General features: G+C 40.6%; 4 protein-coding genes across 4 annotated transcripts; 3 read left to right on the top strand and 1 right to left on the bottom strand.

Annotated features, from left to right (window-relative positions):
• The first annotated feature begins 1,386 nt into the window (after positions 1-1,386).
• On the top strand, positions 1,387-6,221 carry mmp20b (matrix metallopeptidase 20b (enamelysin)). The gene is made up of 10 exons (XM_088380762.1): positions 1,387-1,551; positions 3,203-3,444; positions 4,030-4,178; positions 4,382-4,510; positions 4,601-4,762; positions 4,841-4,970; positions 5,040-5,173; positions 5,253-5,409; positions 5,567-5,682; positions 6,030-6,221. The coding sequence occupies exons 1-10, from the start codon at positions 1,417-1,419 to the stop codon at positions 6,128-6,130; spliced, it is 1,455 nt and encodes a 484-aa protein (XP_088236888.1). The 5' UTR covers positions 1,387-1,416; the 3' UTR covers positions 6,131-6,221.
• Positions 6,222-6,922: 701 nt separating this feature from the next.
• On the top strand, positions 6,923-10,810 carry LOC148395101 (collagenase 3-like). Its single transcript, XM_088380761.1, has 11 exons — positions 6,923-7,240; positions 7,749-7,865; positions 7,987-8,114; positions 8,598-8,746; positions 8,825-8,950; positions 9,051-9,212; positions 9,437-9,620; positions 9,690-9,820; positions 9,893-10,058; positions 10,401-10,504; positions 10,637-10,810. Exons 1-11 carry the CDS (start codon positions 7,124-7,126, stop codon positions 10,738-10,740), a joined length of 1,488 nt encoding a protein of 495 aa, XP_088236887.1. The 5' UTR covers positions 6,923-7,123; the 3' UTR covers positions 10,741-10,810.
• Positions 10,811-11,661: 851 nt separating this feature from the next.
• Positions 11,662-16,217, top strand: tbrg1 (transforming growth factor beta regulator 1). The gene is made up of 15 exons (XM_088380756.1): positions 11,662-11,951; positions 12,021-12,139; positions 12,211-12,268; positions 12,366-12,448; positions 12,561-12,597; positions 12,846-12,908; positions 13,238-13,480; positions 13,732-13,802; positions 13,946-14,178; positions 14,252-14,388; positions 14,459-14,605; positions 14,956-15,053; positions 15,257-15,367; positions 15,467-15,606; positions 15,948-16,217. The coding sequence occupies exons 2-15, from the start codon at positions 12,021-12,023 to the stop codon at positions 16,025-16,027; spliced, it is 1,620 nt and encodes a 539-aa protein (XP_088236882.1). The 5' UTR covers positions 11,662-11,951; the 3' UTR covers positions 16,028-16,217.
• Positions 16,086-20,180, bottom strand: LOC148395099 (sialate O-acetylesterase-like). The gene is made up of 10 exons (XM_088380757.1): positions 19,938-20,180; positions 19,202-19,366; positions 18,931-19,085; positions 18,403-18,541; positions 18,173-18,332; positions 18,001-18,086; positions 17,800-17,933; positions 17,187-17,341; positions 16,760-16,946; positions 16,086-16,590 (listed from the first exon to the last, which is right to left on the bottom strand). The coding sequence occupies exons 1-10, from the start codon at positions 20,086-20,088 to the stop codon at positions 16,312-16,314; spliced, it is 1,611 nt and encodes a 536-aa protein (XP_088236883.1). The 5' UTR covers positions 20,089-20,180; the 3' UTR covers positions 16,086-16,311.
• Between the last annotated feature and the right edge of the window lie 300 nt (positions 20,181-20,480).

Below are 20,480 nucleotides of genomic sequence, written 5' to 3'. Positions count from 1 at the left end.
AGTAGTCCTGTAACTTTTCCAACATACATAATATGTTGTTAAAATAATACCTCTGAGACAATTTGTCAGAATAAATTTGGAAAGAAAAAAAAACAACAACAATTTGCAACACACCCTAAACCACATCAAAGCTGTTAACAAGTATCTTCTTAATATGTTATCATTTTAGCCATCCTGTAAGTCCATCATGACACAATGAACACATTCTGTGTATGAAAAAAGTCATAAATGAATACAAAACATTTCATATTACAGGATATCAAACTATGACACCATATTTTTTGACAAGTCAAATTGATGATGTAGTTGGAGGCACTTGCGTCAAATGACTGGAATATGTGACATCAATTCAAATGAAATATTCTTTTTTTTCTTTTTTCAAGAATATGCAACAAAATTACCAGTGACTTCTTGTCATTTCATACAACGGTGGCAGTCTTTGGTTATGTTTAGAAAGGGTGGGTTTTATTTTTATTCCACTTTTAGGCTTAACATGACTTTACTAGAGCTTCTGTGCTCCAACCGTGAAACCAGAATGACAGAAATTCCTCCTACAGGAATGTGGGGCTCAAATTGCCCTGCAGAAGAATGTTAATGGTCCTAGAAAGGCCCACAATAGCCCATCAACCTTAATTGTGGACTCAAGTTATGATGGAACCGCCCAAGTCTGCCTGCTGAAAAAAAGAAAAGTGGCATCCCTCTCTATCTGATGAGATAAGGTTCAGACCAGGCAAATGATGGGATTATTTTGGGAGAAGCACATTTATTGATCTGGGTTGGTATCTAAGTGCACCTTGTGTTAATAAAATGCTCTTATTTTAATTTCTTATTTTATTTTGATTTAAATCTACTGAGGATTTGCCTTGTGGATGTACCACAGAAATTAACTTGACTCGCTTGTGTCTGCTAATTTTAGGCAAGACCAAAGCTCGCGTAAACCAGGGTGCGGCAGGCAGCCAATTGCAGGGCACATTTAGACAAGAAATATGGAGAACATGAAATCTTCAATGAGGCACGTGTGTTTTGGGAATTTTGTAATATTTAGTGGGCTGTTGTCACAATTAGTTCTCCATGTAATTATTGAAATGACCCAAATAGAATGCAATAAATATGTAATATTTTATTGCTGGTTCAGATAAATTGTAAATATTTTGAGTCACAATATATTTAAGGTCAGAATTTATATAAGATATCATTAATCATTTACATTTAACGCACGTTTATTGCTGGCCATTTCATAATAGAAAGTGACATGATTTACTGCAATATCGATATAGTTAAAATGTTGTGGCTTTGTTCTCCTTGGCTTCTTGCCTCACCAACTCCTCCCTTGTTGCAAGTAAGATCTGAGGCTGGTCGAGCCGTAGAAGAGTTTAAAAGCCTCATTAAGCACAAGTGGCATCTCTGTGTGCTCAAATGAACGTCATGGTGCTCTCCATCTGGGTTTTGCTCTCATTCATAGCCGCCCCGAGTTTGGCGGCACCCACGTCCATGCCGCAGGAAGCCACCTCTCTATCCCCTACTGAACACGCTGACTTGAAAACTGCCACAGTAAGTTGGAGTTAAGATGCACTTGACAGGACTGTATGAAATTTACCCTACAATTTTGCTTTTGGCAATAACAAAACCATTGTTTTTGTGAAATATGTTGCAAATCAAGGGACATATAAGAGGTAAGTAAATACTGTTCTCTCTAAATTATTTTCTTCCCATACTTAAGCACATTTTTTATTCATTTACTTTTCATGCAATGGTGCCCGAAGAGAAAATGTGTTAAAACTCACGATTTCCTGTATGTGTGAATGTGGTGATGTCATTTAAACAGCAATGCGTTGAGATACGACCAAACCTTTTCCAGATACGAGCCATCTTTTGGCTAGTTTTGTACTTTGACTTGGGAGCAAAATATGATCAAGCGCCACATTGAGGCAGCATACTCAACTCACTTCACGTCCAGAAGCAATTTGACAGACCATTGAGACAATATACGTATAAATATTCACAGTTATAAATTATTTAGCTTAGTTTCCTGAGTGAGTCACTTTCCGTATTTTCCGGACTATAAGTCACAGTTTTTTTCATAGTTAGGACTTAGAGAGCGACTTATGTGGGAAATGATTAATACATGATATAATTTCACATTATTTTCACACTAAACCGCATGAGGGCACTCTAGGCCTGTGGAATAATTGGAACTGCAACTGACGATGAGTCTGATGTAAGCCACGTAGAAAAGGAAGGCTGCATCTTATACTTCCGGGGTTAGTGGAGTTGTTCATAAGTGACACAGAGGACAAAGATGTTGCTGGATTTAATGATTTGGAGTGACACGGCTGGTTCAATAAACTTGTTATTTGTTATAGTTATTTGAATAACTCTTAATATGCTACGTCAGGCAGGTTCTCTGTTCCTCATTTATGTGTTTATGTAACGTTAGCATACCGTATCGTTCAACCTGTTGTTGCCTATTCATGTCTGTACTTGGTGTTGGATTTTGTCAAATACATTTCTCCGAAAAATGCGACTTATACTTCGGTGCAACATACATGTGTTTTTTTCTTCGTCATTGTTATGCATTTATGACTGGTGCGACTTATACTCCAGAGCGACTTATAGTCCCGAAATACGGTAGTTGTGAAACTCTTTGTTATGAGTCTGTATGATTTATTACCACCCTTGGTCACCTCACACCCACTAAGGGTCCTGTTTTTGTGTCGAGCCAAGTAAAGCGCAAGGCTTGATTTACCTGCCTGCATGGATAGAGATTTCTGTCTTTTGTCGATTTTTGCCCATGAAGAAGAGGCGTTTGCACTTTTGAGCTCCTATGCAAGCTGGAATGTAGCCCTTTCCTGGCTAATCATCATTTACATTTAAATCTGCACATTTGAAGTAGACATACATATGCTTGACATTGCAGAAGCAGAAATACAGTAGACAAGTTAGGTCCTTTCATGACATCGGCATGCTCAAAGTTTGTTTACGCAGGTAAACTGCAAGATCTCCCCAAGCTGATGATGTTGTCAGCTGAGCATGTGACTTGGGTAATTGGACCGTGTTTGATTATTACTATTATTACTATTGTCATTGTTGCAAATCCAGGTTTCTATTCTAGAGCTGTTCAGGTATACCTAATGAAACATCTTTGAGTGTACATGACATCAGACGAATTCTGCGAGTGAAAATATGCTTTGATGTACTGTAGGAATACCTTAAGCACTACTACGATCTGCGAGAGGAGCCTGCAGGAAGCTGGAAGCAGAACGGCCTATCCTTTGCATCCAAGTTGAAAGACATGCAGATGTTCTTCGGCCTCAACGTAACAGGAAGGCTAGATCGGGACACACTGCAGGTAATGAGGAAGCCTCGATGCGGTGTTCCAGATTCTGCTGAGTATAGCAGTCACATCCAAGGTGCACGATGGAACAAGAAGCTCATCACGTACAGGTTAGAGAAAATAGAAAATAATTTCACATTTTATTGAGTAAATGCCTTGATACCACCCATACGTTATGATATGACAGTCCTGTAATAAACAGTCACTTTACAGTAAAAGCTCCGCGTATTGTTTTTAGGGTGTTGATATATAATAATCGCTTTGGAGGCCGTAATATACAATACAATTATTTTTATATATAATAAGATCAGAAAAACTTTTCAGTTCAGTGGCACCAACCTCATCCAGAGTACAAGTCAAATTCAAAGCATCCATTTTAAACACTTAAACACAAAACCTGAACTTTATAATCTGCATGAAAGCGTTCATTACATACCTGCAATTTTATTGTGGTCCGAAATTGTCCATACATGTATGAATGTTTATCTCCTGCGTCTGGCGACCAGTCCAGGCTGTAGGTCTTTGCTCAAAGACAGGCAGGGATAGATTTTAGATGTGGCCCTCTTGAAGACAAGCTTGATGGATTGTATACAACTTAAATCTTTAAAACCAGCTGAACTCCACAAAACTACAAACCAGTTTGTGATGGGACCACATTCTGATGGTGACCCAATTAAGAGTTTGTCATGTTTCAGAATTGGCAGGTACACCAGAGACATGCTTCGAAGCACCGTCGACTCCCTGCTCAAATCTGCTTTCAGCGTTTGGGCCCGAGCCAGCGGTCTGACATTTGTCTGCTCGCAAAACCGTAACACTGACATCACGGTGGAGTTTGTCACCCAGGGTGGGTTTGGTTTGAGAATTCAAACATGAATTACACTTTTGTTATTCACTGACTGCTTTATCAACAAGACAAACCAAAAACTGTCATTGTCTCTTCAAATGAAAGGTTACTTCAAAAGGGGAAACTTTTTGTTTGGATTTGCGGCACCAGTCTTGGAACTGTACTATATGTTGTATATCTTTGTTCTGGTTTATATCATGTAGAACATGGTGATTCATATCCATTCGATGGACCCAGTGGCTCGTTGGCGCATACTTTTGGTCCAAGACAGGATGTTGCAGGAGAAATTCACTTTGATGATGATGAACTTTGGGCACCAACAGGAACACCTGGTTGGTTCTTCTCATTCAATCCTAAAAAGCCAGGGACTGGTTTCATCTTAAAACACAACAATCTCTTCCATGTTGTTCTTGTCTGTGTAGGTTTGAATCTTTTTGTGGTGGCCGCACATGAATTGGGCCACATGTTGGGTCTAAAACACTCAAGGAACCCGGCATCACTAATGCACCCCAACTACAAAATCTCTCACTCAGGGCCCAACCTCCTATCCAGAGAGGATGCCACCAATATCAATGCACTTTACCGTAAATTCATCCATTAGTCTTATCAACATTTATAATCTTCAAACCTGGTTCTAAAACATCTGCTCGTGTGCATGTCAGGTCCACCCCAAAATCGCCCAGATCACTTTTCAAGTCTATTCCCTCGACTGACACAAAACAGATGTGCTCGGGATGTGACATTCGATGCCGTCTCCACACTCGGGGATGCCACCATCTTTTTCAAAGACAGGTGCAGTGACCATTTTTGTCGCTCACTTTTTACGATCAACCTTAAACGGAGCACATTGTTCCCATCCAGATATCTTTGGATCAAACACAATCAGGCGCACGATATCAAAGAAGGTCCGATCACCAACTTCATGCCCAAGATAGAAACCAGCATTGATGCTGCTTTCTGGGTGCCACGCAGGTCGACTGCTTACCTCATTCGTGGTAAATCACTTTTACTATATTGTAGTCGGAAAAGTTTTCATTGTGTATCTTACAAATTTCATCCCATATGTTGTGAAAGAATCAATGTTCTGGACGGTGAAAGGCTCCGTCGTGAAAGGAAAGCCCAGAGCTCTGTGCCACTTTGGCTTTCCTGCCTGGGTGCAGGATGTTGATGCCGCAGTGCACATCGCCAAAACAGGACGCACCCTCTTCTTCATGCACGACATTTATTGGAGGTAAAAAAAGTGAATTCTAGGTTGTTTTAGATGATTATTTAAAGGGGTAGTCAATTCAAACATTTTCTGTACAATATATTGATGGAAAATATTGCTCAGGCAACGTCTGTACCAGCTTTTAGGAGTCATAAGTTCTTTTCCTCAATTACTGTTACAGCTTCAATGAAAACAGAAAAGTCATGGACTTTGGTTACCCCAAGTACATCAGCGAGGACTTTCCTGGACTTACTTTGCCGGATTTATCAACAATAAATGCAGCCTTTCACAAAGAAGGTAAGCCACTTTGGTTGTTGTCACACAATAAAACATTAACTCCTTTGATGCAACTTTAGTCCAGTGATCAAACTTTGTACCTTTGCACTTCACTCGGCTGTTTGAATGACAAACTGGGGGCTGTGCCACTTAAAAGACAGTCGGCAGGATTTGGAACCCTCTAATTTTTATTTATACACTTTTTATTTATTATTTAAACACAAAAAAATACCTAGTGATATGTTTGAAAAATCAAACATTTATAAGAAAGACAAAAATGCATTGGGTCACACCTATCACTGTTAAGAAAAAAAAAAAAACTAATTTTGTGATCCTAAAGATAGGTGTGTTTTTTTTTTTTATCTCAGGGTTCATCTACTTCTTTGTTGGACCACAAGTCTATAAGTACGACTACGCCAACAAGCGTGTTGCTGGAATGGAGAGGGCGAATTCCTGGCTTGGTTGTTGATGCTCAGCAATCACCTGGGATTCGACGCATCACATGAGAAACACACTGTTGCAAGTTGTATTTAGTAAAAATAAAAATGTAAGTCCTAGAATGTGTCTGGGGACTAACATTTTTCACTCAGATGGCTATCGGATCAGATTTTCGATTTGATCTTTTAAACTGCCCAACATCTGCGGCACATGGCTGAACATATTTAGCTGGTATGGTAATGAGCACTATGCACGGTTCTCTTGAGCCTTACGAGGATGACATGGCAGAAATGTTCTAAAGCAAGAGCGTGTATAGTTGGGTCTTAATTACAACCTGAAGCAAGCAGTGTTGCAAGTCACGCTGACTTTGTCTGCATGTCCTGTGGTATGTTCTTTCGCGGCGCCCCAAAATGCTGAAACACGGTGGAGCTTTTCCAAATTGTTGGACGGAGCTTTGGCACTAAAATCGTCTTGGCTCAATCCAAGAAAATGGCTGCGCATGAGGGACAATGGGGAGAATTCACAGTGCTTTAAGCAGACAGCTTTATTGCTGCAACTTCATACTATAGTTTGGATTTATAGTCCTACCATCTAAAAGTTCTGTCAAATATAATACGCACTCACTTTTCCAAAATCCAATCCCGAGATTTCAAGAGTCCAAATAGCGCAATACAGTACTGGACTTCTATTTACCAAAGCAGCTGGACTACGTTTTTTATTTACCAAAGGGTATGGTAAAGTACAAGCCATCTCTGTCAACAAAAAAAAAGATTGCAGTGTTCTTGTTTTGTGGCACTCACAACAAGATTCCACAATATGTTCATTTTTTTATTTGATTTAACAGATGTGATGTAGTACATCGTGTTTCCCTGCACAGCTATCGTGATCAGTGAAAATTGATTTTCCATTATTGAGCAATCAGAGGAAGCCCTGACACTGCGGGTTTGTCTTAATATAATTGACATGAACACGACATAGGATACTGAATACTCTTTGAGGAAAGAAGAGCAGAAAGAGGAGAACCATGATGCTGCGATCAGTTCTATGGACGCTGTTGCTCGTTGTGGGTTTTTTGGCAGTGAGCCATGCAGCACCGACCGTCGCTCCGACCATTTCACCGGATGATCATGACCTGGCTGAGGTAAGCTACAATAATGTAGACAAACTGACAAAACTAGGAGCTACTAAATGGGTTAGCACTGACTGATAAAAATGGAGTCCTTTGCAAAAAATAAAATAATCCCTATTCATGATTTGCTTCACAGGATTACGTTCAGTGGAACAATTGGTTATGGGGTAATGTTGATTTCAAATTTGGTCAAATTTAGAAACATTATATCATAAAAATAATCAGTTTGATTTTAGATTCTTAAGTGTAAGAATACGTTAACCACTGTAAATAGTCATACGTAGGACCTGTCTAATTTTTTGACATCACACAAGTGCAAAAAGTAGTCATCGTAAAAACATCAGAACAACATAACATGTGTGAAGCTGGCGTTTTTTTTTTTGTTTTAAAGGTGAGTCTTCTTACTTCATTGTTTATTCTTATCTCTGTTTTGAATTTGGCCTTTCTCAGGGAATGTCTCACAAGAAAGGCAAGGCAAAAAAAGGTGTTTAATACTTAAATGTGTCTTGCTTTGCACTAGAAATATCTCGCTCAGTTTTACAATGATGTCGGGACCAGAAACTCCACAAGGAGAAGCCCTATTAGGAGCAACTTTAGCGAGGATCTGGAAACCATGCAGGCGTTCTTTGGCTTGGAGGTACAAACCATGACGGACCCAATCCTATTAGAATGACTTTGTTGGTGAAATTTTGTTGTGTTTAGGCAGAAAACATAGTTAATGAGATATTTGTCCATCATACATGAATATTGGTAAACAGGTGACGGGGGTCTTGAACAAGGAGACGGTGGAGACCATGAAAACTTCCAGGTGTGGTGTGTCAGACATCAGCCGCTATGGACACTTTCCTGGGATACCCAAATGGACTAAGAAACTTATAACTTACAGGTAAAGTTGGATGATTGCTAATCGTCAGACTTAGCAGAGCTTGGCTAGTACTAGTACTAGTCTGTGGCAAATTAGAATAGTGGTGTGGTGTTTTGGTTTTTGACCAAAACAATTTCCAATCGGTTTCATTGACCAGAATACTGACACTAGAGGACCTATTTTCATTCATAAGGAACTGCAAGTCCGCTTGGAGGTGATGTAAAGTTGACCTCTGTAAATTGGGCACTTGGTGACCCCCTTCCACATGCATCCATGTGACCACCATCACACACATACAGTAGTTGTGCCACAGCTGGCGGAGGTACTTTTAAAAATATATTAAAATCATAATTCATTCAATGAGTTAATTTCCCGACTGGCAGACCACGGTCTGCCAAATTCCCATCCACTGTAAATATGTGACGAAAATACTTTGTAAAATATCCCTAGCTCCACTTCTTTGGTTTTTGCGTTGTGATGAATGATTCCATGTGATTTGAACAGGATCACTCAATACACATCGGATTTGAGCCAGGAACAGGTGGATGACATCATCGGTAAAGCCTTCCAACTCTACAGCGACGTCATCCCACTAGACTTCAAGCAGATCGACGATGGCACTGCGGATATCGTGATCGTCTTTAAGGGTGGATGTAAGTCCAGATGGAAGAAGGTGTACCTACACACATTTACGAGTACTTTTCTAATCCTCTTTGTTTATTTTAATGAAGCTCATGGGGACTTTAATCCTTTTGACGGCCCGGGTAGAGTCTTAGCTCACGCAAACTCTCCGGGGCTGAATCAAGGAGGGGACACACACTTTGATGATGATGAAGAATGGACACTAGACCAAACAGGTACCGCACTTCTCCATGGAATATTGAAGCGGAGTGGAGCACCGAGTCATTATAATAATAATAATAATTCTGTTTGCCTTGTTATCCTTCCTGAATACAGGTGTGAATCTGTTCCTGGTGGCCGCACACGAGTTGGGCCATGCTTTGGGATTAGACCATTCCAGAGACAGGGGTGCGCTGATGTTCCCCACTTATAAGTATGTCAACACAGACGACTACAAGCTGCCAGATGATGATAGGCAAGAGATTCAGGCGCTCTATGGTGAGTTCAAGTCAAATAAATGTGACTTATTTTACGATTAATAATCACTGTTAAAGCATTGGGGTTTCTCCAGTGGATAGATCCATGCAATAGAAACAACGGCAACAGGGGAGCACCACAACTGGATTGTCTTTCTCACATTTTGTATTTAATATAGAGTTTGGTTCAATACAGGGAGGCCCGGTTTTATATGATGGAGTTTTGCATTGCTCTCCATCTCCCAGGTAGCCGCACACAAGAGCCAACAAAAGTCCCCGAACCCGTACAACGATTTGAACCAGAGCCGGAGGATCCAACAGAAGACCCGCAAGACCCTCTTCCAAACCCTCGTGATGAGCAATGCAACCCCGATTTGGTATTTGATGCCACCACATCCATCAGGGGAGACTACTACTTCTTCAAAAATGGGTAACTTTTTTCCCCTTGTGTTTGTAAAGCATCAGAGTACTTCATCTTTACGTTTAAATACCTCCCCAGATACTACTGGAGGAGGAGTGCCTCATCCCCAGAAATCCGTTTTACTAAAGTGAGCACAAAATGGCCACCGATCAACACTGTTGACGCTGCATATGAGGCCGAAAACAAAGACACAGTTTTTCTCTTTGAGGGTAAAAGTCATGAAATTGTGGTTACATATTGTATGCGAATTAACTTTATCTCTAGCGCTTCTTTCTCTCCAGGTAATCAGGTGTGGGGCATATATTCCATTCCAAAGACAATAATACCAGGTTATCCAAAACCGCTAACCAGCCTGGGCCTGCCTTCCACTGTCAGTAAGGTGGATGCAGCCGTCTACGTGGTAGAGACTGGAAAAACATTATTTTTTGTGAATACAGAGTATTGGAGGTGAGTGCACAATCCAATAATAAGATATACAACTTTTGATTTTGATTTCAAATTCCAGTCAAAAGACTTGCACATGAAAAACAATGCAAACACATTTTTGGGGATGTATTGGGGGGGTCTAAAAGATGTCTTAAAAAAGTGTACTAAAATACAGTTCAAGTTTAGAGCATGAGTGTGTGTGGGGGGGGGGGGGGACTGTTAGCACAAGCAAAAATACAATATAAAATATTTTTCCATTCAACATTTTGCTTTCATCCGTTCTGTTCAATCCCTTATAATCACAAAGTGCTTGTGGTTGAACATTGACGCAACCGTTTATTTTATATCTCTGCTTTATCACAGCTATGATGAGGCTTCAAACCAAATGGATCCTGGGTATCCGCGATTAATTGCTACTGACTTTCCTCTCATCGGGTCAAAGGTTGATGCAGTTTTTGAGTATTATGGTGAGAAACACTAGTTGTCATGAAAAGATGTTTTGTTAGTCATGCCTTCCATTAAAATATGACTAGTATTATTTTTTTAATGTAATGTTACCCAATTTGAGGTTGTATAAAACTGTTTTTTCTCTCTCTCAGCGTACCTTTATTTCTCAGTCGGCGCCAAACTGCTGGAATACTACCTGCCAGGAAATAGAGTGACGAGAGTGATGTTAAACTATGGCCAGCTCAATTGTTATTAAGAGTGGGAACACAGCACATACTTTTTTCATGTTGTTGGGAAATGACACAATAAAGGATCTTCTCAATGACTGCTTCTGCTTCTTTATTATATACTGGAAACAGCATGACAAGTTTTGGAAGCAAACATAATATTCTACTTTTTAATTTGTTGAACCTCAAAGTGAATACCTTTTGAAGGAAGAAAACTAAATGTGGGAACATGCAAAAGATGGGTAAAAATGTATAATTAACCATCTTTGAAACAAATTAGTACTTGTCGTCTCTCAAAATGTCACCCCCAGTGTCGTGCAGTGACATGATGCAATCTTGCATGGACTCCATCTTTTGCTCGTATTTCACATTTTTAGAACGTCACCTCTGCTGGTTTTAGTTTAGCCAACCAGAGGAAACCATTTGAAAGTAACATATCATCAACATCTCTCTCACTATATACAGTATCTGATATGATGAAAAAAGTACTCAATAGGTACACCACAAATGTTATTTTTATGTCCTAGTTTTAACAAGTTCCTGTAATCTGCATTGTTCACTGCAGAAGACCACTAAATGCCCACAGCAGATGACATATTTGCATAACAATGAATGGACGCGGACATTATATATATATATATATATATATATATATATATTTTATATATATATATATATATGCACACACACACACACACACACACACACACACACACACACACACACACACACACACACACACACACACACACACACACAAAAGGTGCGGCAAGAACGTAGGGGATCTACGCCTTTTAATTTGAAGACATAATAAATACTATTTATTTGAAATAACTGACAAAAATAAAGCTTGCAGTTTTCTACATCAAGTACGCACTAGCAACGGATCACTACTAAATGTAATTCACACAGTAAGACTGGAGATGGCGGTAATGCTTCATAAGTCTGCTAGCACAATTTAATTTTGGAGTAGAAGACGAAGAAATGCGGAAATGTCGGAGAAATTCTTTGCAGCAAATTGAATGAAAAAGAAAGCTTATTGGCAACAAATGACTCTGAGACACAGAGATACATTATGTTTTTTGCTCCGAAACCGTAAGAGTTACCACCCCGCTTGCGCGAGTTTGCTACTCTCAGGTTTTGCTAACGTTAGCCTTTTAGCTGCATGTAAACAATGAACTAAACAACTACTCTCAACGCACAGCACAAAAGCATAAGTGTTAGTTCATTTCCTAAAAAGGTGAGTCTGTTTCTGCCCGTATTTTGTCCAAAATTATTGACAGGCTTGTTTCTTTGTTGTGCTCACAAGATGGAGTCACTCAACACATTTGAGTCAGAGATGGAGCCTGACGGGCAAGGGAGCTACTCTCTATTTCCATCTTTGGATAGCATCGCTGGTCTGTCTGGGACGGCTGATACGATGGAGAGGTTTGTTGTAATTGAGGTTAAGGTGACATGAAAAGTAATTGTATCGATGAAACCCCAACTCCCTTTTGCAGTGAACCATCCAGTGAAATTGCAGAAAAGCCAAACCTCACCTGGCTTGATGCTGCTCAGGTTGGTGCTTTTCCACTTGCATTTTTTTTAATAGTTAACAGATAAAGGTTAATGCACTTGGATTGTTTCTTTATTTTGTGTTCTACACATACTGTAGATAGTTTTGGAGGAAGCTGGACATCCCATGCACATTAAAGAGATCAAGCAAAGAATCATTGACCGGGGGCTTGTTCAGTCCAAGTATGGGCAATTATTATCACATATTATTTGACATTGATGGTCAAGAATCAATTATTTTAAATAAGATTAAGCATGTTGCAAAAATTGCATTTCTGTTTTGCTATGTTTGCAGTGCAAAGTCAAGTCTGGAAGCTGTCATGTATCGCGAGGTAAGTGGGACTTCACACTTAAGAGTACATTCACTCTTTTTGTTCATTTGATGCTACGCATTCTTCATTTTGAGTTAATTTAGCATTGCTTCCGTCCTTTTACATCACCATAGTTATCAGAACTGGGGGTTCGATATGATGGTGCAGGCAACTTTGTTTTGATCTGCACAAGCCAGTTTTTAGTAAACTGAAGGCCTGCTGCAGCTCTAGCCTCCATGTGTCTGCCTCAGTTTCACGTTATGTTTCAGACACAAAAAGGCAGCAAGAGATTCAAGAGGATTGAAAACAGAAATGGAGTCTTTGCATTGCTGGTGAGTTGAACGAGGGGCAGTAATGCAATAGTGACTGCGTTCAAATATCAGAATTATATTGCAGCTACTTATGTAATTACTTCAATGCTTTTTGTTCTGCAGTCAAAAATCCCATTGGTACTTGTTTGTTGTGGGATTTTGTAAACATTAAAGCATACTTGCAGCTATGATCCCCAGTCAAACCAATTTAGTCAAACTCTTTTTCTGTGTTTACATACGTAGCATCAGTTATGTTTTCACCATTTCCATTTTAGTTTTTGTTTTTATCTATCGTTTTGAGAGTGTTGCCACTGCAAGAGTCTGTCGGTGTTCACTGTCTTCTCCCTCAGACAGATGTTGAGCGGCAGCAGGCCCTAAAGGCCTTCACCGCTCAGGCCTTCCTGGGCACACAGCAGCAGAACACCGTCTCTGCTTCGGGATCCGGGGCCGCCCCCGCTGTTGCCCCTTTTCCGTCCCCTGCAATCTCCTCGGAGAACAAAGCCAAGATGAGGAGAGGTGCGCGGAAAAAAATGAATGAAAAGTATCGGTTGAAGTACCTCCGACTACGCAAAGCAGCACGAGCCATGATATTTGTGAGTTGCTTTAAGACTTGCATCTGTTTTTTAATGCAATATCTACACAGGTTTATTAAGGTCCATTTCCAGCAACCATCCCTCCAGTGTTCTAATGGTACATTGTGTTTGCTAATTGTGTTAGAAGGCTAATGAATGATTTGAAAACCCTTGTGCAATTTTGTTAGTTTTCATGAAGAACACTAAATTGTCTGGATGACCTCAAACTTTTTTGAATGGTAGTGTACGTGACAGTTGTTATTCCCTCACAGGAAAACGCAGCTTTGCATGACGAAGTTGCCCATCTCGAAGAGAAATTTTTAAGAGCCAAGGAAGAGCGCCAGTACGTAAATACACTGGATTATTTTTTATTCTATTATTGTTTCAAATAATAATAGTATTTTAGATTGTTATCTTAAAAATTTGTCATCATGACACCCAAAGAGCACGTTCCAACTTTTTCAAACTTGTCCTCCATATGCCCAGATTGTTGCTGTTGCACTACCAGTCCCTGTCAGAGGGTGACTTCCTGCCCACGCCCAGCTCAACCACTCATCCCGCCGTGCCGCCTCCCCCGGCGAGCTCCGGTCCCGGAGCACCACCCAGCCTGTGCGGGACGCACATGCTCACATCAGTGGCGTCGGCTGTGGACGAGGGGCAGCTTAAAAAACCCAAGAAGGAGCGCAAAGAGCGGGGCAGAGAGAATGGAAAGGATGAGCGTGAGTGCTTTTTTGAATTATTTGGGTGACTTCATCAGTATCAAAAAGTTGATAATAATTTCATCATTCTTAGTTCCAAAGAAAATGGCAAAGAAGCGAAAACTGGCTGACGGTTCCCGTAAGCTCGTGCAACCCATCCCGCTTGACTCCTGCGGTCGTCCCGTCTTCCCCATTGTGTTGGGTGGCTTAACGTTGTACAGCTTGGGCGAGGTCAGTCAAGTCACGAGACACTGCGCTGGCGTGTAGGCAAAAGCAAACATTTCCCTACTTCCCCCCCCAGATCATCACGGACCGAATGTTTTTCCATGACGAATGTGCCATCTACCCGGTGGGCTTCTGCAGCACGCGGGTCTTTGCCAGCATGAAAAACCCTGAGCTGCAGTGCCTCTACACATGCCAAATCAAAGATGGAGGAAGCGGACCGCAGGTAAGGCGAGGAGGTACACCTGTACAAGCCAAATGATTTGTTAGTGGGTTTTTTTTTTGTGTCCAAAGAGCCTTACAAAGTCAACAAAACAAATGAAAGGCCATCATTCAAAATGATCCCATATGCATTAAAAGCACTGTTATATTATCTTTAGAAAAACTTGATAAAGAATGTAACACATTTGTAAATAATGAAGTCTTCTATGAGAACAAAAACAGTGTCATAGAATTTGCAGTTTCTCCAGGAAGTCAGGTTTCTTCCTGCATCCCATAAACATGGATGCTAGCTGGTTACCAAAAGTCAAAATTGGAGGGGACGTAATCATTTTTTTCCCAATTGTTTTGGCTTAGTTTGAGATTGTACCTGAAGACGATCCCCAGAATGCTATCGTGGCCTCCTCGGCCCTGACGTGCCACTCCAACCTACTCAAGGCCATCGCATCAGTCAGGTACAATACTGAACAATCATCAAAACTAAGAACAAGAAAAATACACGTCCACTTGCCTCAGATGCGCACTGAGATTGGGTATTGCAAGATTTGTCTGTGATGTCATGTTTTTTTTTTTTTTTACTTGTAAAGTTCAGTTGAAAGTAAAGTTAGCTTTGACACTTCCACGCCCACGATATCACCTTTTTTCTTTCTTTTTTCAGTTCCAAGGCCGTTGCCCCAATTGTGCCATCTGGAGCTGACTTTTTTGGCTTCTCACATCCCACCATCCAGAATCTCATTCAAAGTTGTCCTGGCGCACGGAAGTGTAACAAGTACATGATATATAAATAATTTTTATGCTCCTAATGTTTTGTATTCTGTGGTTCCCATCTTGTAAATGCTTTAAGTTTTGCTGTCTTATGTCCTCATAGCTACCGATGGATACGTTTTGAAGTGTGTCGCCCGGGCGATGGCCAGAATCCTCACAGCCTGTCAGAGGACGACGCCTCCATCAACTTTGAGGCCTATCAGCGACACCGACGCTTTAGTGACAAGCTGGAGCAAATCCCAGGTTTGGTTGCCAAATGTTGATTTTAAAGTAATGGGATTTTCAATAATTTTCTACATAATTTGAAGGCTACTTATGACCTTATTACCATTTCAAGTCCACCTTGAAAATAGCCTTACAAAATTGTTTTTTTACAATTTAAAAAGTCATTGGAAGGAACATATCAGAGTGGTTCTGATTACAGATGAGAGTGCCTTAATAATAGAACAAATAAGTTGTTTTGAAAATACCTATTCTTATATATTACTAGATCTGTAACCATACTTTTTGCCGTAATTATAAAAGACTGTAATGATGACTATTAAATATTTCTCAGCTCTTAATATTTTATTTCCGTCTTTTAGCACAGACATTGCATTGTTCCAGTGCGTCGCACCCGACCACCACATCTGTGAAGCCGTCAACTTCCTACTTCAGCTCCTGAATTTCGGTTCCTAAAAGACTTTGAAGGTCATAAAAATTGACAAGACAAGGATGACAAATGCAGAAAACAATTGTTTATTTTTGTGACAAGAAACCAGTTGCTCAATATTGACCTTTTTATTTGTTCAAATTGTGTAAATGACAGTGACTTGTGTGGTAAAGTGTTCGTTTAAATAAAAACATGGACTTTATGCAGTCTAGGGATCATTGACAGTGTTTTTCAAAAACGTCATCAGAATTTTATGCATAGTACATCGTACATCTCAGCAGCTAATTTATAGAGATTTATAAAACATCTTTGCAAAAAGATTGGTTATCTGTTGAGCCAGAGGTATTAACTTGATAGCAATCAAAAATGAAAGGGGGCGCAGGTAATGCAGTTTTTGCGCTGTAAACGGGACATGCTTTGAAATCACATGGCCAGTCTTTCCACGCATATCGTAGTGCTGCAACATCGCAGACATTGGCTGCTATCTGGATGCTGGTGGAAGACCATTGGACGATGGGAGCCGGAACCCACTGGGACTTGGGCCCACATGGGCCCTGTGACTGTGAGCAGCAAATCTTGGAGGAAAAACACAGTTTATAGGTGAGATAACTCACTTGTTTGAGCCAATTTATCAAATTATAAATACATTGTTTAGGGCAGTGCTGGGAATCACTAGCCTTAGGCTGCTGCAGGTTTTCTAAACAGCAAGGTCAATGTAAGCCCGGCCGTGTCAATGTTTATTACCTCAAAGATGTCTTTTGATGACTTGACAGCGACTGCCTGGTCGTAGGTAATGTTGACATACATCGGAGTGGACAGTATTTTTTTAGGGAAAGGTCCAAGGAAGATCACATCCTTTTCATTGTAGGCCACCGCTCGTGCTCCGAGTGTCAGTCTGTATGCTACGTCCTGCTTATCACGAGGGTGGATTCTGCACGCATGCATACTGTGTGTGAAATACTGTAAATGATAATTGATTAATCCTGCAATTATTTTGACTATTTGATGGAGCAATTTAAAAAAAAAAGTGCTCATTTCAATCCCAAATGATTATTTGAGTCTCAAAATAATTATTGCTTTATTTGATAATTGATTAGTTATCGATGAATCGTCACACCGCTAATTTACTCTGTGTGAGTCACTTCAGTATACACCCATACTGTTTTCTTACGTGCCATACGGTGAAGTTTCATCAGGCAAATCCAAAGCCACAGCCATGAATGTCCTTTGCAGACGAGAGTTTGGGACAAAGCCTTTGTCAGCCGTCTGGTGCCAGCGGATGTTTGGAAAGCCGTCATCCGTGGAGCCTTTTTTGTTGGTGGACAGCTAGCGTAAGAGAGAAATCGATTATCACTGTCTAAAAGGCACTTGAATAAAATAATGACAAAGTTGTCGCTGGCCAAAGAAATAATAATGAGGCTCTAATTATCAATTATTTTAAGAATCTTTCTACTATTATGCCAATAAATGGATGGATGTGATTTTTAAAATACATTTTAATATCCATCCCTTGAAAACAAGGAATTATTTCTGATTGACAGGGCAGAAAATGCTGCAGTTGTGATTTAGTTCCTGGTTTCGTCCGTAATATGTCAGAAAATTGGCAAAAGTGTTGATCAGTGCAGTTCCAAAGTAAAAACAAATGTTGCAAATGTTTTGTTTTGATTCAACACAAATGTAATCAGTCTGCTTTCATTGAGGGATACTGTAAGAGGCTGAGCTTCTGAGGATTTGGACCATTTTAAATCAAACAATTACCTGTTACACATTGGTCATTAAAGTACCTGTACAAATCCAAAGGGAAAATCCATGGCAGTCTGCCCACCTGAGCCCAGGTGAAATGCCATCCTCCAGTCATCAATCATGGCAGGGAATGAACAGTTGTATTCGTTTTGATGATAATTTGAATTTCTTTCACCTAAAAACAAAAAGTCAAATATTTTCTTGATTGCAAAGTCAGAGTAGGTTCTGACCATGCACGTTACCTTGGTACCAGAGGGCTCCTTTGATTGTCATGTTAAGCAGTGGGTGGATCATCGCATTCCACAGGACAGAGTTGTCAGTCTGTGAACTGAGACCAAAGATTTTTACACCTGTTTAGACCAGTGGTCCCCAAGCACAAAGTGGTTCCAGTCCTCAAGTAGTCTGTGTCTATACCTATACTCCAGTCCACATTTCTGAAGTGCTCGTAAAGATGACCAGGCTTCAACGGGCGTGCCCCCCCAACTGGTCTCCACCAGTCCTATCGGGTAGTTCAGGCGCTTGTACATGTAGCGTCCAAAGAGCCAACACACTGCGGAGAACTGAGACAGACCACCTGGAAATGTATTACCTTCTCAATAGCAGTATTTGGATCATAATATCGACAAACAAAAAAACTTGCTTACTTGCGTCAGGCACAAACCATGGGAGCGTTACTCCAATCAGATCAGTCAACTCTGTGTCACTCGTCTTCAAAGCAACCATAAAAGGTCTCACGTGAGGATACTTGGACGCAAGAGCGAGTTCCTTGGATGCATTGAAAATCTAACGGGAGGTAAAAAAAGCATTTTGAATCTCTAACCGAGTATAATCGTACAAGGCACGCAGATAAAGAATCTGCTCAGACATGCTCAGTTACCGCCATACTTGTAGTTTTTCAACAGATTGTATTATCTTGATTTATAGATATGACAGCAAATCCCCTTAACTCTTATGATGGAAAAAATCTCGTGTCTTTTAGTTGTATTCTGGGTACCCTGTTTCACAGTGCAGTACATTATTTTATTGATTACTATTACACTCGCTCATTAAAATATATTTGTTGGAATGTGTTTGTAAAAATGAGGTGCCACAAATGCTATAAAAATGCCTCAGGAGTATTTCACTTGGTGATTTCTGTGTCACAGGATTTGTTTTTTGTTTTTTTTGCTGACCTTAGACATTTCAAAGTACATGTTGCTCTGACCACTACAAAGCCAAATGTCGCCAAACAGCACATCTATCAGAGTGGCCGAACTGTTCTGAAGTGTTGCAGTCACGTTGTAGGGACCGCCGGCCTCGATGGGATCCAGGGTGACTCGCCAGATGCCTGCAGGTGTCATAGTGTTATAGTTAGGCTTTACCGGTTTTGCCACATTCATTGCATGTGATTCCTTCCAGACCCACACGCTAAGGCATTTTTTATAAAAAACAAGCTGCATTTACCATTCTGCACAGTGACTGGTGAGCTGTTGTATTTCCTCGGTCCTGACAAGTAGACTGTGACCTGGGCACCTTCAGGCCTGCCGTAACCCCACAGAATGGCTCTCTCCGGAGACTTCTGCAGCACCATGTGATTGCCATAGTAGGAGGCAAAGGCAATGGGTTGATCTAGACACATAGACACATGGGTTCTCTTGAAGGAAAGCTTTACTTGATCATCGACACAACCTTTGCACACATATGAACTTATTGACTCCTCAGCAAAGTCAGCACACACCTGTAAGTGACTCGGACTAATCCCAATAATGAAAATCAATTGCTCAAGTAGGATTTTCTTGACATATTGCTCTTGTTTTCTTGCAGACGATTTGTTTATTTTGCCATCCTGGACAGCCATTTTGAATTGTGCTACCTCGCCCTACCTCCAGCTGAACAAAACAACAACATGCACAAAAGCGTCATGCGGACTAACTACAATGTGGTGTTCTATCGTGATAGTCAGAAGTTAGGTCTTCACCAATTTTCGCTAAAAATGACGCATAAAAGTAATCCGATCAGTGCGGAAAATGTCACCTTCAGTCGCCAAGAATGGATTATAAAAGAACACCCAAAGTACGAATTGACGCGTAAATTTACATTGGCGACCTATGAAAGAATCAGGTTTGTAAAGTTCTTTACTGAATATGACACACTTAACTCTAACGTTGATGACCCAAAAACGTAAGGTGTTTTGACTCACCGTGGTGAAAAACTTGAAGAATCAATACCCAAATAACCAAAACCGACGTGACAAGTAGGTAAGCAGAAAACACAATTGCAAATAAAGAAGAATATCTTGGGATGCTTAGTCCCATAATTTTCGAGCGGTCTACAGTGGAAAAAAGTAACATGGACTAATAGTGAGTGAGTGAAAGAGAAGGTGAAAGAGAGAGAGACAGAAGTGAGTGCACTTCCTGATTCACATGCGTAATAGAGCAGGGACGGGCACACTACTTATCCATCCGTCCACGTTCTCATGGGGGCTGCAAGAGCGCAACCAACAATCCGCACTCAGACTCACTCCTACCGGTAATTTGCAGAGGTCAATCAGCATCATGCATGCTTTTGAAGTTTGGAAACCACATAATGTAAAAGGTTCTTCCAAAACTATCTACAGCACAGTGATGTGCGGTGAGGTTCATGACTGGGGAGGCACTGACGTCACCCCCCCGCCCCCGTAAAATTTGTCCGACACCTAACTGTCACAAAAAAGGTACCGTATTGGCCCGAATATAAGACGACC

This window comes from Syngnathus floridae, chromosome 7 (assembly GCF_059516105.1).
Source record: "Syngnathus floridae isolate MCC-2025c chromosome 7, RoL_Sflo_1.0, whole genome shotgun sequence".
Classification (NCBI taxonomy): Eukaryota; Metazoa; Chordata; class Actinopteri; order Syngnathiformes; family Syngnathidae; genus Syngnathus; species Syngnathus floridae.
Note: the sequence above shows the minus strand (reverse complement) of the source record. Positions and strands in the feature narration are given on the sequence as shown.

What these genes read in the sequence shown, in the direction of transcription:
- tbrg1 (XM_088380756.1), top strand. Translation starts at nt 12,021, where the DNA reads ATGGAGTCACTCAACACATTTGAGTCAGAGATGGAGCCTGACGGGCAA. An exon ending in ATGGAGTCTTTGCATTGCTG is followed by an intron (nt 12,909 to 13,237) that starts GTGAGTTGAACG and finishes CTTCTCCCTCAG; the next exon opens with ACAGATGTTGAGCGGCAGCA. An exon ending in CAGCACGAGCCATGATATTT is followed by an intron (nt 13,481 to 13,731) that starts GTGAGTTGCTTT and finishes ATTCCCTCACAG; the next exon opens with GAAAACGCAGCTTTGCATGA.
- mmp20b (XM_088380762.1), top strand. Translation starts at nt 1,417, where the DNA reads ATGAACGTCATGGTGCTCTCCATCTGGGTTTTGCTCTCATTCATAGCC. An exon ending in CAATATCAATGCACTTTACC is followed by an intron (nt 4,763 to 4,840) that starts GTAAATTCATCC and finishes TGTGCATGTCAG; the next exon opens with GTCCACCCCAAAATCGCCCA. An exon ending in ATGCACGACATTTATTGGAG is followed by an intron (nt 5,410 to 5,566) that starts GTAAAAAAAGTG and finishes TTACTGTTACAG; the next exon opens with CTTCAATGAAAACAGAAAAG.
- LOC148395101 (XM_088380761.1), top strand. Translation starts at nt 7,124, where the DNA reads ATGATGCTGCGATCAGTTCTATGGACGCTGTTGCTCGTTGTGGGTTTT. An exon ending in TACTACTTCTTCAAAAATGG is followed by an intron (nt 9,621 to 9,689) that starts GTAACTTTTTTC and finishes ATACCTCCCCAG; the next exon opens with ATACTACTGGAGGAGGAGTG. An exon ending in TGCAGTTTTTGAGTATTATG is followed by an intron (nt 10,505 to 10,636) that starts GTGAGAAACACT and finishes TCTCTCTCTCAG; the next exon opens with CGTACCTTTATTTCTCAGTC.
- LOC148395099 (XM_088380757.1), bottom strand. Translation starts at nt 20,088, where the DNA reads ATGTTACTTTTTTCCACTGTAGACCGCTCGAAAATTATGGGACTAAGC. An exon ending in TCTTCAAGTTTTTCACCACG is followed by an intron (nt 19,367 to 19,937) that starts GTGAGTCAAAAC and finishes CTATGTGTCTAG; the next exon opens with ATCAACCCATTGCCTTTGCC. An exon ending in GAAACTTCACCGTATGGCAC is followed by an intron (nt 16,947 to 17,186) that starts GTAAGAAAACAG and finishes GCATGCGTGCAG; the next exon opens with AATCCACCCTCGTGATAAGC.